The following is a 13,073-nucleotide window of genomic DNA, read 5'->3' as shown; positions in this document are numbered from 1 at the left end:
ACAGCTCCACGCCAGATCTCGAAACCACTGGCAAATCCAGAGGGGGGGTGGTAGGGGTGATCGCTTACCTTCCCCCAAAGCCTGTCAGCACCCCCTTTTTCTCCCTTCAGTGCTTGCCGACCACCTGTTATTACCAGTTCGGACAAAGGAGTGGGACCTTTGTGAGCATACATTAACAGTATTTATGCTATTACAAGGGTTTTGTGGTGGTAAAAACAGAGTTAACGGCAATGCCCCCCCCTTTCCGGTGGTAATTCAAGCAAACCCCCCCTAAATTGGGTGGCTGGTTCAGCCCCTGCTTGAAACCGCTTTTTATACCCAATGCAGCTCTTAGCGTTTTCGATCAATTTATTGCCGCCCTCAGCCCCACGCGCGCATCACGTGACACGATCGCACTCCCGCACGAAATCGCTCGAGGATCGGGTGGGCTGATGGAGGAAGTCGCGTAGCCTCATCAAGAAATGGAACAGAGACCAGGGTCCGGTGATCCTGAGGGCGTCACACGTGGTGTTCCTGCTGTCGTAGTTGACGTCGTAGACAGCCAGGCCGACACGCAGGTCGATCGCTCCGAGAGACCAGGAGCTGCAGATCTGCGACGAGATGCGACCGCGAATGTTGAGGGAGTACAGATGGATTTCTCCTACTTCAAGGGTACACTAAAGGGAAACAACGGTATTGTTGAGATTGACAGATTGCACTATGAGAACTCTTAACATCTTACGTTTCACCATTAAAAGTTCATTGTGAGCGGAGAAAGTCGAAGTTGAAGAAGCAAGTTTACCTTTCGCGCCAAATAGCCGTGCATGACGTGTAAAATTGCACAATGCATGCACGGAGTGGGGATTTCCTCCTTTCTGGGCTGTCGCAAGAGAGTACAAAAACAGACATCACAGCCTAGGCAGCGCAATTTTTTAGGGGGTCACACGCACTATACACACACTAAAAACAGCCCAGAGGATTACGGCTGTGCCCAGGGAGCCTTGAATGAAAAGGTCTATTTTTCATACTTTCGCTACTTTGACAGGAGGAACTTTTCTGGCACTTGGTGCACTATAGGTCTCTGGCACCCACAGATGACAACGTACTTCATTTTTCATTTCTTGAAAGCTACGTAGGACCCAGTAGACGCCTTCAATTTTTAAGACGTCACGGCATTTGGTGCGGCAATGTCAGGGTGGCGTCTCCGTCCGCCTTTTCATTTTGAACGTTCTCTCGCTTACCAGGCGCTGTGTCGCGGTAAAAATACTGTTTTCTGGATTGCGAAATCGCACTCTACCAATACGCTTAAAATAGTTTTGCTCTTTGGTGTCTATTTTTTAAAAAAATACGGCAACAGGACAGAAGGCAAGATACGAACTACTTGAAGTAGGTCTCCTCTACACTATTGAAGGAAACAGCGCGGACACCGTCGAGAACGACAAGAACAAATGCAGCGCTGACTCTCAAGGAAACGTTTAATTTGCATGTTCCCCACTAACCATACCGAACACTCGAGAAAAAAAATTGCACACCTCTCCACAGATTCTACTGACGTCATTATCACCCCGGCATTTTTGTCGCAGAAGGGCAGCTTGTTTGCGCAAAAAGCTACCGATAGGCCACTGGTGCATATTTTATTCGTGCTCGCGTTATGACAGCTGACACAATGATTTCTTTCGTAGGTGTTAACAACTATTGAGTCCACCTCGAAATAATGTTCAAATCATGCGCGCCATTATCAATGTTCGACAACGGGAATCAACGCTCTATTGGCTATCTAGATGCGTCGTTCCACTCACCTTTGCACGTAGGGATTCGAAGTTTTCGAAAGTGATGGCATAGCCGTCCCCATCGTCATAAGTGATCGGCGACCTGTACTTCCTGGAGTAATATATGTTCCGGCTGTACCCCGAGAAGGGGTTGTTGCATATCTGAAATTTAACAAGCGGAACCTTTGCACAACAAGACCACTTTAGGTGACCTGCGATATTTTATCTCAAACGCCAGACTATGCCCGTCCTATTCTAGTCGAACTGAAGTGAATGTGCCAGTAAGAAGGTGTGGCTTTGAAGCGCGCGTGGCCATCACTGGCCACTTGGTATACGGCCGTATCTCTCGTGGTGCGATACGCAGAAGAGCGAGACTTCTTGCAGCAAATGCGTTCGAATGAAGCAATCGTTCAACAATTGTAGCAACTGCAATGCAATTTTAATAGGGCCGTTGGCACAGCGTTGCGCCTGATGACAGATGGGCGTCCGTCTGCTTGTTGCACTCCGGTTCCCAGATACATACGTGAATGGAGCAACCGGCTCGTTCACGGACGAAACGGCAGTCACATAGTGATCACATAAAATATCAATGGAAACACACTGAGTAACCGTTCTTGCAGGGACGTCATCGGCGCTTTCAAGAACGGTGCCCTTTGGCCATTTTGAGTGTTACAAGAAGAAAAGCGAGGACGAGCAATGCATAGTCGTGCATAGTACAATATACAGCAAAGGGTTCGGAAAAGGCAGTGAGGCTGAATAAGAAGAAAAGGAGGAAGGATTGAGAGGGCGTCATTGCACAAAAAAACGGAGGTTCCTTTTTCGTCATGGACACTAAGCGGGAAACTAATTCAAAACGCGAGAGCACTCACCCGAGAACGGGCCGCATCACTAAAGGGCAAGCGAATCACTTCTTCACACCTCCTACAGGGTAAACCTCCCTACATTTCTGATGTTCTTTCACTCTCTGCGGCGTTCACGTTGACCGCAAGCGCTTAATCAAAAACAACTTTTCCGAAAATTTGAAACTGGTGACTACGGGTGACTTGCTCGTATTGTAAGAAAGATTCGGGTGTAGAGCTCGTATAGGCCAGGACAGTGCATTGTAGTGAAAGTAGACCACGTGGTTCGCTCACCTCCTGAGCCGAGACACGCTGTTCGTAGGTGCCGGTGCCGCAATCGGTGTAGAACAGAGACTGGCCCCTGCTCGTGTTCTTAAGCTTGTACCGGCGAGCTTGCATCGTGACGGACAGGTAAAGGCTGGTCTGGACGCCTTCGCTCGCGAGGCAGGCCAAGGCGAGCATGGCGTCCCGCTGACGAAACAAGAGGCCACACACCGACGTGCAAACGACTGCAGTGGCTTTGTGGGCATTACGTCTTTTTTTTTTTTTTTTAGGGCTGAAGCTCCTTATAGCGTGCCGGTCGTTCCCTCGTAATATGTTGTAGTAGCCACTTCTAGTTAGCTTTATAAAATGCTCAATAGATGGCGTTACGTGTTCGTGTCCTTGGAAATAGTATCACTAGATGGGGTGAGGGGTTTTTTTAAACTTGGCGATTAAAGAGGCGCTGTTATATGGAAAATTCACAGGATATCCACGGAGTAAGTAAATGATGATGAGTGGTGCGAAGCATCCGTCTGTATGTTCGTCCGTCAGATGCGTGCTCTAGTGTGATACGAGCGGACATACAAACAGACAGACAGACACATACCCCCCTTTTCATCATTCACTCTGTGGATATGCTGTGAACTTTTTACGGTAATGGCAGGGGAAGGAAGCGATTCTTAAAAGGCTTGGGTTTAAACGACTTAGGGCTCTCGAAACCTTTCACTCGACGCAAAAAAGGGACGACCGAATAATTTGTCTCAACGCTGTTTTAAGACTTGGTGAGCAGCTCACCATGCGGTGTCCGTAGCTGATGCCGGGCTTCTCAACGCGCGGGTCCACGAAGTTGATGGGAGGCATTATCGCGCAATCGGGCCTCCAGAAATCACCGTAAGACAAGTGCCCCAAGAGGATAACGCCTGTAGGAGCGAAGATGGTACTGCAAGGAGTCGAGAAGATGACATGTGTTTCTTATTCAGAGTGGCGCTAAATATATAGTGTTTTGTTTTTGCTTTAGCAAGCCCTATATCCCAGAACAGTTGGTGCGTGCTAGAGGCAAGTTTTTGTGCTCTTCTCTGACCTCTCGGTTTTTATCTGGTTGTTTTTTTATGCTTTTTAAATAGCGCTTCTTAAAATGATGTAATCATATATAGTCTGACCCCCGTAATTGTAGCAGCAAAATCACGGGCGATGCCAAATAGTTTCCTTAACATCTCTTTAACAAGCGTACTTAGTTGGCTTCATGACATTTTTTTGTGATAGAGGGCAACTTCGCGGCAATATGACAATACGTACTCCCGATGATGAAGCCGCGCATTTCGAAATTATGGACGTGCCGGTTGACGGGTAGTATGACCGTCGACGGGCCCGTGCTTTACTGTTCCAACCTTTGCGTGAAATAATGCAACCTTCCGCATTTTGTACCGCCAAGTTCTGCTGTTTTGAGCGCACCCATGTTTGCGGAAAACGGAAGCTTTTTACGTTTTATGGAATAGGCTGTACGGAATCTGTATTACGGAATCCACTGTACGGAATCCGTTTTACAATATCCACTGTACGGAATCCACTGTACGGAATACATTGAACAGAATCCGCTTAACGGAGTTCACAAACGAACGGATGCGTGATCGGCAACCACGCACGACGGGCCGACCACGGTGCCACCATTATGTGTGAAAGCAGGCGATGTCACGGAGCAGTTTAAAAATTGATCCACAAGTACTACAGTTTATCCGAATCTTTCTTGCTAACCGCACGCAGTTTGTATCCATTAACGAAACTGACTCTCCCGAGGTGGCGGTACATTCAGGAGTACCTCAGGGTGCTGTGCTGGGGCCTTTACTGTTTCTAATATACATTAACGACCTGCCTTCTAACATTTGTTCTCCAGTTTGCCTTTTTCTGATGACTGTGTGCTTTACCGTAAAATTACTAATGATACTGATATTGCCTGTCTACAATCCGACCTTAACAACATTATTTCCTGATGTAACCTCTGGCACATGGATCTTAACGTTTCTAAATGTAAATCAATGAGAATTTCGCGTAACAAACTACCTAGCCCTGATTACTTTCTTAAAGATACCGTACTAGAGTCAGTTGAATCTTACAAATATCTCGGTGTGCACATAACCAATAACCTATCCTGGGCGCGCCAAATTGAATATGTAACATCTAATGCAAACCGCATGCTAGGCTACTTGAAAAGAAATTTCTCGCTGTCCCCGTCTTCCTTAAAAAAGCAGCTATATATAACCTACGTGCGCCCTAGGCTTGAATATGCTTCCTCAGTTTGGGACTCTGGCTATGTAACACTATCTAATAAAATTGAAGCTGTGCAAAACCGCTCCGTGAGGTTCATACTTTCCAACTATCACCGCACTTCCAGTGTTACTAACATGAAATCCAGCCTTGACCTTGCTACTCTTGCTACTCGCCGGAAACTTGCTCGCCTTTGTGTGCTGCATAAAGCGTATCACCATAACCCCATACTTAAATCACGTTGGCTAAACCCTCCTTTTTTCCTATCTGAACGCCTCGACCATCATTACAAGGTTCATATTCCGCGCCAAAACACCGTAACATACTCCCATTCTTTTTTACCAAAAACATGCCATGATTGGAACAACCTGCCTGCGTCACTAGTCACGATTACTAATCAGGAACGCTTTCGGGCGGCACTCGAAAATTTTATGCATTGATGTGCTCAACGCATTTTTTTCCCTGGTTTTAGTTTGCTGCTGTTCGGTTACCGTTCATTTGTGTATCACAGATTCGTTGTGCCATGTTGTAATTTTTTTTGTACTTTCTTTGTGTGTTAGATCGTCATTACGGTATTTTTTTTTGTCGCGGTGCTTCCTTGTTTGATTTTTTGATTCCTTGTTTGATTTGTCGCGGTGCTTCCTTTTTTTAGATATTTTTTAAGCGTTGTCATTTACACGTTGTTCTCGAGTGTTGTACGCATGTACTGAATGTGATTTGTTTTTCACGTTTCAATTGTATTTTTTGTCTTTTAAACCCACTCCCCTCTATAATGCTGTATGCCCTGAGGGTACAATAAATAAATAAATAAATAAAAAACTTTCTATTCCAAGTGTGCGGCATCCTCCACATCGCACAACTTGGTCACCAAAATGCATCCCGGAAAGTCCTCTTCCATTAGCAAAAGTCAAAAGCTTATGAAGGAAAGCCGAAATCTTGGGGTGATTCTCGGTGCCCTATAAATGTTTGATTTATGATGGGTTCAGGTTATTTTGGTCCGATGCAGCCGTAACTATTCCTACGCACACACGTCGAAACATTGGCGCAATCTAAAGTGATTATATTTTTAAAAAACTCTATTTGCCTAAGTTTCAAGCAGCCGGGCTCCAGTGTAAAAAGTTTCACCTGTCCGCCTCTCCTAAATGTCCTTAAAATTATACATACATACATACATACATTCCTACATACATACATACATACATACATACATACATACATACATACATACATACATACATACATACATACATACATACATACATACATACATACATACATACATACATACATACATACATACATGCATACATGCATGCATGCATGCATACATACATACATACATACATACATACATACATACATACATACATACATACATGCATGCATGCATGCATGCATGCATGCATGCATACATACATACATACATACATACATACATACATACATACATACATACATACATACATACATACATACATACATACATACATACATACATACATACATACATACATACATACATACATACATACATACATACATACATACATACATACATACATACATGCGTACGTACGTACGTACGTACGTACGTACGTACTAAAGGTACGATCTCGTGCGCTGGTATATACATAGGTTATACAGCAACCGAGGTGTACATATTGCTACCTTGTGCGATAAATGTTATGCTGCCCGAAACATTTACAAACGTGATCTTTTAGAAGAAAGAGAGAGCTTCCCGAAGTCTGAACATTGTAAGAACTATTCACAACGGCGTCATCTAAAAACTGCCGGGGGTGCATGGGGGTTCAATACAACGATTGAGAAGGACGAAGCACGGTGGCTTTAGCCTTCAGGTCGTCTCAGGCGAATGCAGTATGGGACCTAGTGAATTTGTTGAGAACGTCAGCAACAGACAGCGCTTCGAAAGAGAACTGCACTGAACCAGACGTACTAGAGATAACTGCCCACGGCGCTGCAGGTTTGGTTTGCCCTCATGAAGATGCCCAAAAAGGTCCCGAGATTGAAGCCAGCGGTCGTCATCGTGTGTTGGTTGATTTCCTGCAACAGAGCAACACAAAGTGACGGAAAGTCCAAAAGAGCTGCGCGAGTTTCCTGCATACATTCGTATCGCGCAACATCAGGCAATCAAACTTTTATTTCGCTATATATATATATATATATATATATATATATATATTAAAGAATAATCTGTGTGTGGATTCAATGTTTTCCAAAATGTAAATGTAACGAAGGAACGTGCGGAAACTTTTAGGGGCGAAGCTCTTTATAGCGGCACCCGTTCGTCCCGCGTCCCGTCGTGGTATGTAACCAGTCTTACGCTTTGGCCTGCAAGGTGGTGCCAAGTATAACATTTTGACCTCCAAGGTGGTGCCGGTGAGAGATTTTTTCTGTGCGTTGTTTAACAATAAAAAATAGTGCTCAATGTACATGCCAATTGCTGCTAATGGGGAATGAGAGACAGGAGCATTCGGCTTTTAGTCAACGCGCACGCTGCAATCCCCATTAGCAGCCTTTGGCATGTACATTGAGCACTATCGGACAAGAAAGGGTTGCTACATTATACTCGCTGGGTGTAACCTCCTTAGTTTTAGAAAGGTTTAGCGAGCGTTAAGCCGCAGGGCCATGAATACAATGAACTAGTATATACCATGAATGAATTCGAGGTGGTTAAAGGGGGGAAGCAGATACGAAGCGCAAGCCATAAGAAATTAAAAGCCGAATACTCCTGTCTCTTATTTCACATTAGCAGCCACTGGAATGTACATTGAGCACTATCTGACAGGAAAAGGTTGCTACGTTATACTCGCTGGGCGTAACCTCCTTGGTTTTAGAAAGGTTTAGCGAGCATTGGGCCGCAGTGCCATGAATGCAGTGAACTAGTATATACTATGAACTCAAGGTTTTAAAGGGGGGAAGTAGACCCGAAGCGCAAGCCGTAAGAAAGTGTGCGTGTGCCACCTCTCGTTTAGTCCTTGGAATGTCCACTGAATGGCGGTGCTTTTATATGGGGAATATATGATAAAAAGATACGAGATGGTGGGACTTGGAGTGTTGAATAGATGAACGAACGGACACACAGACAGATGCATGGATGGACGCATGAAAGGACGCAGGGGCGGACGCATGAAAGGACGCAGGGACGGGCGCACGAACAGACGCATGGACGGTCACACAGACGGACGCATGGACGGACAAATGCTTCGCCCCACTCTCCATCATTCACTCCGTGGATATGCTGCAATTTTTTTTTGTAAATTTTCAGCCGTGGCGTTCCCTGAGATGTCATCGTTAATGTTGTAATCGTCTTGGAGGGGGATGGACTTGGAATTTTGCCACTGGTTCCATATCACCAATGTCTGGTTGTTTTCTTCAGCGCTAGATGAGGTGAGAAGAGGCTGTGGTTGCTCTGCTCTCTCTCTCCCGCTTGAGCGCGCTGCAAGCAGCCACCAAAATGTGCATGCCTTACGTTCGCGTATTCCCTTTCATAAATATCGACAGTGTACATGCACGTTTGCTTATACAGTCAAACCCTGTTATAACAATAGTCAAATGCCACGAAAACATTGTTATAACTGATAATTGCAATAAAAGAGTTGTACAAAGAAATCTAAATAGGGGGAGAGCAGGTTTTAAGGAATCTATAATATCCGATTGAATTGAATATGCTAAAACGCATCAGTGATAAGGACCACAATGCTGTCAATTTTGCGGACATGCTTGCGAATTGGGCCACTTCCACGCGATAGCCAGGAGTCCCATAGAGCAGCATGTATGACAACGTCTAAACTTTCGGATGCCGCGACTTTTCGAAATCTCAACTTTTGCTTGCATTGCATGTGCGAAGTGCATTAACAAAAGCCACCGCCAATCGTGCACCATCTCGGAGTTTTAAAGTCAGCTTTGCCGCAGCACCAGGGCGCCATGTGGTGCAGGACACCATGAATTTGAAGCGGCGGTGGCACACACTGGTGTTATGGGCTGGGGTTCCCGTTTTTTTTCATTCTTTTTAGTCATATAGTATTCTATAACCTTTCTGCAGGGACAGTCTGTAGCGAGAAGTCATTGTTATAAATGATAATTCGACATGCAGGCATTGCTGAGCGGGTTATTTCGCCTTAGAAAACATACACCAATTGGTGGTGCATCGGTTTCTCATCGTTATAACCGAGATATTGGTAAAACCGGTGCCGATTCAACTGTAATATGAAGAAATCTATTCAATGGTAGACTTGGTATTGATTAGTTCATTTTTAATGCCAAATTCTTCATTCCACTCTCGGTACAAAACACCCACTGGAAGTATTTAAAGAAATTACCTGACTAAACACAAAAAAAAATTTCGCAGTAGAGTACAATTAGACTGGAGCGCGATCGGCTGGCACATCCAAGTGTTGTCAGCAAATGTACAACTGCCCTTAAAGCAAAAAGTATTCGATAACTCCATACAGCCTGTTCTAACTCATGGGGCTGAAACATGGAGCATAAGAAACCTACCAGCGAAAAGTGTTTACAGTTCACGCAGAATGCAACGGAAAGTAACATGATAGACATAATAACGATTGGGGATGTTAGCATGACAGGATGGGTAGGCAACAAACGAGAGTTGCAGATATTCTAGATGACATCAACCGAAAAAAAAAGTGGGCTGGCCACATTGTGCGTAAAACTATAGTCCTTCAATACTATCGAAGGTCTGTGGTAGAAGGACTATTGAGGGTGTATGAAGGAATATTAAGGCAATATGGCAGAACGGACAACCGGTCGACACTAAGGGAAAAAGAATTACTATACCAAGCAAAAGGGAAACGCAGTCTACATTCAGGGAAGGGGTAAAATGGAGATCGTAAAGAGATAACTCAGTCCTGCAATGTACTAAAACAGGCTGAGAATGATAATAATTAAAAAACTAACAACCACAGGAATATGGGAGGTCCAAAAACCGAAAGAATGCGGGATGAATGCAATGGCCGATAATGATAAAAACCAATCTAAAGGAATTCGGAAGGATTCAGGCACTACAGAAAAGACCAATTTTAAAACGCACCTACGTGTTAGAGAGCCAAGCAGAAATGTTAAAAACAGAGACAATGATACTTAGATATTTATTTATTTATTTATTTATTTAGATAGATAGATAGATAGATAGATAGATAGATAGATAGATAGATAGATAGATAGATAGATAGATAGATAGATAGATAGATAGATAGATAGATAGATAGATAGATAGATAGATAGATAGATAGATAGATAGATAGATAGATAGATAGATAGATAGATAGATAGATAGATAGATAGACAGACAGACAGACAGACAGACAGACAGACAGACAGACAGACAGACAGACAGACAGACAGACAGATAGATAGATAGATAGATAGATAGATAGATAGATAGATAGATAGATAGATAGATAGATAGATAGATAGATAGATAGATAGATAGATAGATAGATAGATAGATAGATAGATAGATAGATAGATAGATAGATAGCGCCTCAATGCGCTGCTCGTCAAGGAAGAAGAAGTTGGCATTTGGGCCACGCGGCGGGTGCAGCGCGATAATGAAAAAATCTGTTCGAAAACTGAACGCTGTCAGGGCTGGATCTTTCTCGTGTTAGCTCCGACAGTTAATGGTGACCCGATAAAGAACACACAGCCCCGATCATCCCCCATGGATCCCGCCGGCTCTGCCACCAACCCCACCAGTCCTGACGCCCAAGAAGACGCCAGACCTAGCGGTGCTGCAGTCGCTGCGATTCAACATGTCAACCTGCCACCATTTTGGCCCAACAGCCCCAGCACATGGTTTCTGCAGGTCGAGGCGCACTTCCGTCTACGGCAAATCACCAGCCAACAGACCAGGCACTGGCATCTGGTATCCTGCTTACCTCCGGACGTAGCCGACGACTTAGCTGATATTTTAGCGTCGCCGCACGCGAGCCATCCCTACGACACGTTGAAGGCAGCTATCATTTCCCGCAAGTCTGAGTCCGAACACAGCAGACTCCAACAGCTCATCACGGCTACAGAGCTCGGTGACCGTCGCCCATCACAGCTCCTGCGACGCATGCACCAGCTCCTTGGCGGCCCCTCCGCCCCTCAAGAGGAGAAGCTGTTACGTGAGTTGTTCCTCCAGTGCTTACCGCAGAGCATGGTCCCGGTCTTCGTAGCTGCAGGAGATGTCCCACTAGACACACTCGCTGAAATGGCTGACCGAGTGGCGGACTACTCGCGGGCACATAGCCTCAACGCCGTTACCACACCGCCACCGGTCACCGCTGCAGACCCGGCGCTCGCGAGCATCGAGAACCGTTTGGACGCCCTTGTCAGGTGCCTCGATGACTTTGTACCTGCGCATCGTCGACCGTCAACCAGGTTCCTGATACACAGTCGCTCCTCGACGCCCCCACGTTCTCCGGAACTTCGGCCACCCGACGCGCCGCGGGACGTTTTATCCTCAACCGTGTGCTGGTACCACCGCCGATTCGGTGCCTCTGCTCGCAAGTGCACTCGCCCGTGCTCCTGGTCGGGAAATGCGACGACCGGCCACTGACGGCGGCAAGTAGTACTGGTCGAAAGTCATGCCGCCTTTTCTATATTTCTGATAAGATCACTGGCGCTTGCTTCCTAGTCGACACAGGAACCCAGGTTAGCGTCATCCCGGCCTCGTGCGCAGATCGCCATCGCAACGAACAGACCTGCCCACTCCAAGCGATCAACAATTCCGCCATTCGCACATACGGCCAACGCTCTCCTACACTTGACCTTGGATTACGCCGTACGTTCCGCTGGATTTTCATCCTCGCTGACGTCTCGCAAGCTGTTCTTGGAGCTGACTTCCTCAGTTTTTTCAACCTTGCTGTGGACATGCATGCTCATCGCCTCATTGATCTCAACACCCGTCTCTCCATCAACGGTGTACTCTGTACTTCCTCGCCAACGGGACTGCGAGCTCTCACACCTGCTTCGCCTTATGCGAAAATACTCGACGACTTTCCCAGCATCACGAAGCCGCACACCAGAGAGTCACCGGTGAAGCATTCCATCACTCACCACATTGTGACCACTGGACCTCCCGTTTTTACACGACCCCGTCGACTATCTGGAGAACGCCTCGCCATCGCCCGCCGTGAGTTTGAGCACATGCTTGAACTCGGCATTGTGCGGCCTTCCTCCAGCAACTGGGCGTCGCCACTCCACATGGTGCCGAAGAAAGATCCTGGCGACGGCACACCATGTGGGGATTACCGCGCTCTCATTGCCCACACCTTACCAGACCGCTATCCACTTCCTGACATACAGGATTTCACATCAAATTTGGCTGGGTGCACAATCTTCTCTAAGATTGACTTAATGAAGGCTTACCATCAGATTCCTGTAGAACCCACCCACACTCCAAAAACGGCCATCACCACCCCATTCGGTCTGTTTGAATATGTGAGGATGCCTTTTGGATTGCGCAACTCTGCACAGACCTTTCAGCGCACTATCAACAAGGTCACGCGAGGTCTCGATTTCGTATTTGCCTACCTTGATGACCTCCTTGTAGCAAGCTCATCCGGCCCTGAGCATGAAGCCCACCTGCGCACCCTGTTCCACCGCCTGGATGATTACGGCTTCGTAATTAATCCCAATAAGTGCCTCTTCGGCGTCGCTACAATAGAGTTCCTAGGCCACCTTGTCAATCCAAAGGGTATCCAACCACTCGCCAGCAAACTGAAGGCTATTCAGGACTTTCCACCCCCGACTTCACTGAAGAGACTTCGAGAATTTCTGGGCCTACTAAACTTCCATCGCCGCTTTCTTCCAAAGTGCGCCACATTCCTAAAGCCCTTGACCGACCTATTGGCTAAAAAGAAAGACCCGGCTGCGCCACTGGAGTGGCCCAAGGACGCTGCATCTGCCTTCGACACTGCCAAGAAGGCTCTGGCAGACG

The 13,073-nt window shown here is 46.2% G+C and overlaps 1 protein-coding gene across 1 annotated transcript in view; it reads right to left on the bottom strand.

The window, feature by feature from the left end:
- Window positions 1–330: 330 nt before the first annotated feature.
- LOC142767722 (uncharacterized) overlaps window positions 331–13,073 on the bottom strand; it is a 31,876-nt gene continuing 19,133 nt past the window's right edge. The window contains exons 4-8 of the mRNA XM_075869935.1: window positions 7,065–7,171; window positions 3,644–3,788; window positions 2,882–3,058; window positions 1,779–1,910; window positions 331–590 (exon numbers count right to left, since the gene is read on the bottom strand). Of these exons, the coding sequence (XP_075726050.1) occupies window positions 378–590; window positions 1,779–1,910; window positions 2,882–3,058; window positions 3,644–3,788; window positions 7,065–7,171 (774 nt within the window). The 3' untranslated portion in view covers window positions 331–377. The remainder of the gene's footprint in view (window positions 591–1,778; window positions 1,911–2,881; window positions 3,059–3,643; window positions 3,789–7,064; window positions 7,172–13,073) is intronic.

This window comes from Rhipicephalus microplus, chromosome 7 (genome assembly GCF_043290135.1).
Source record: "Rhipicephalus microplus isolate Deutch F79 chromosome 7, USDA_Rmic, whole genome shotgun sequence".
NCBI classification, from domain to species: domain Eukaryota; kingdom Metazoa; phylum Arthropoda; class Arachnida; order Ixodida; family Ixodidae; genus Rhipicephalus; species Rhipicephalus microplus.
The sequence above is the reverse complement of the archived record's forward strand: the minus strand, read 5'-3'. Positions and strand labels throughout refer to the sequence as shown.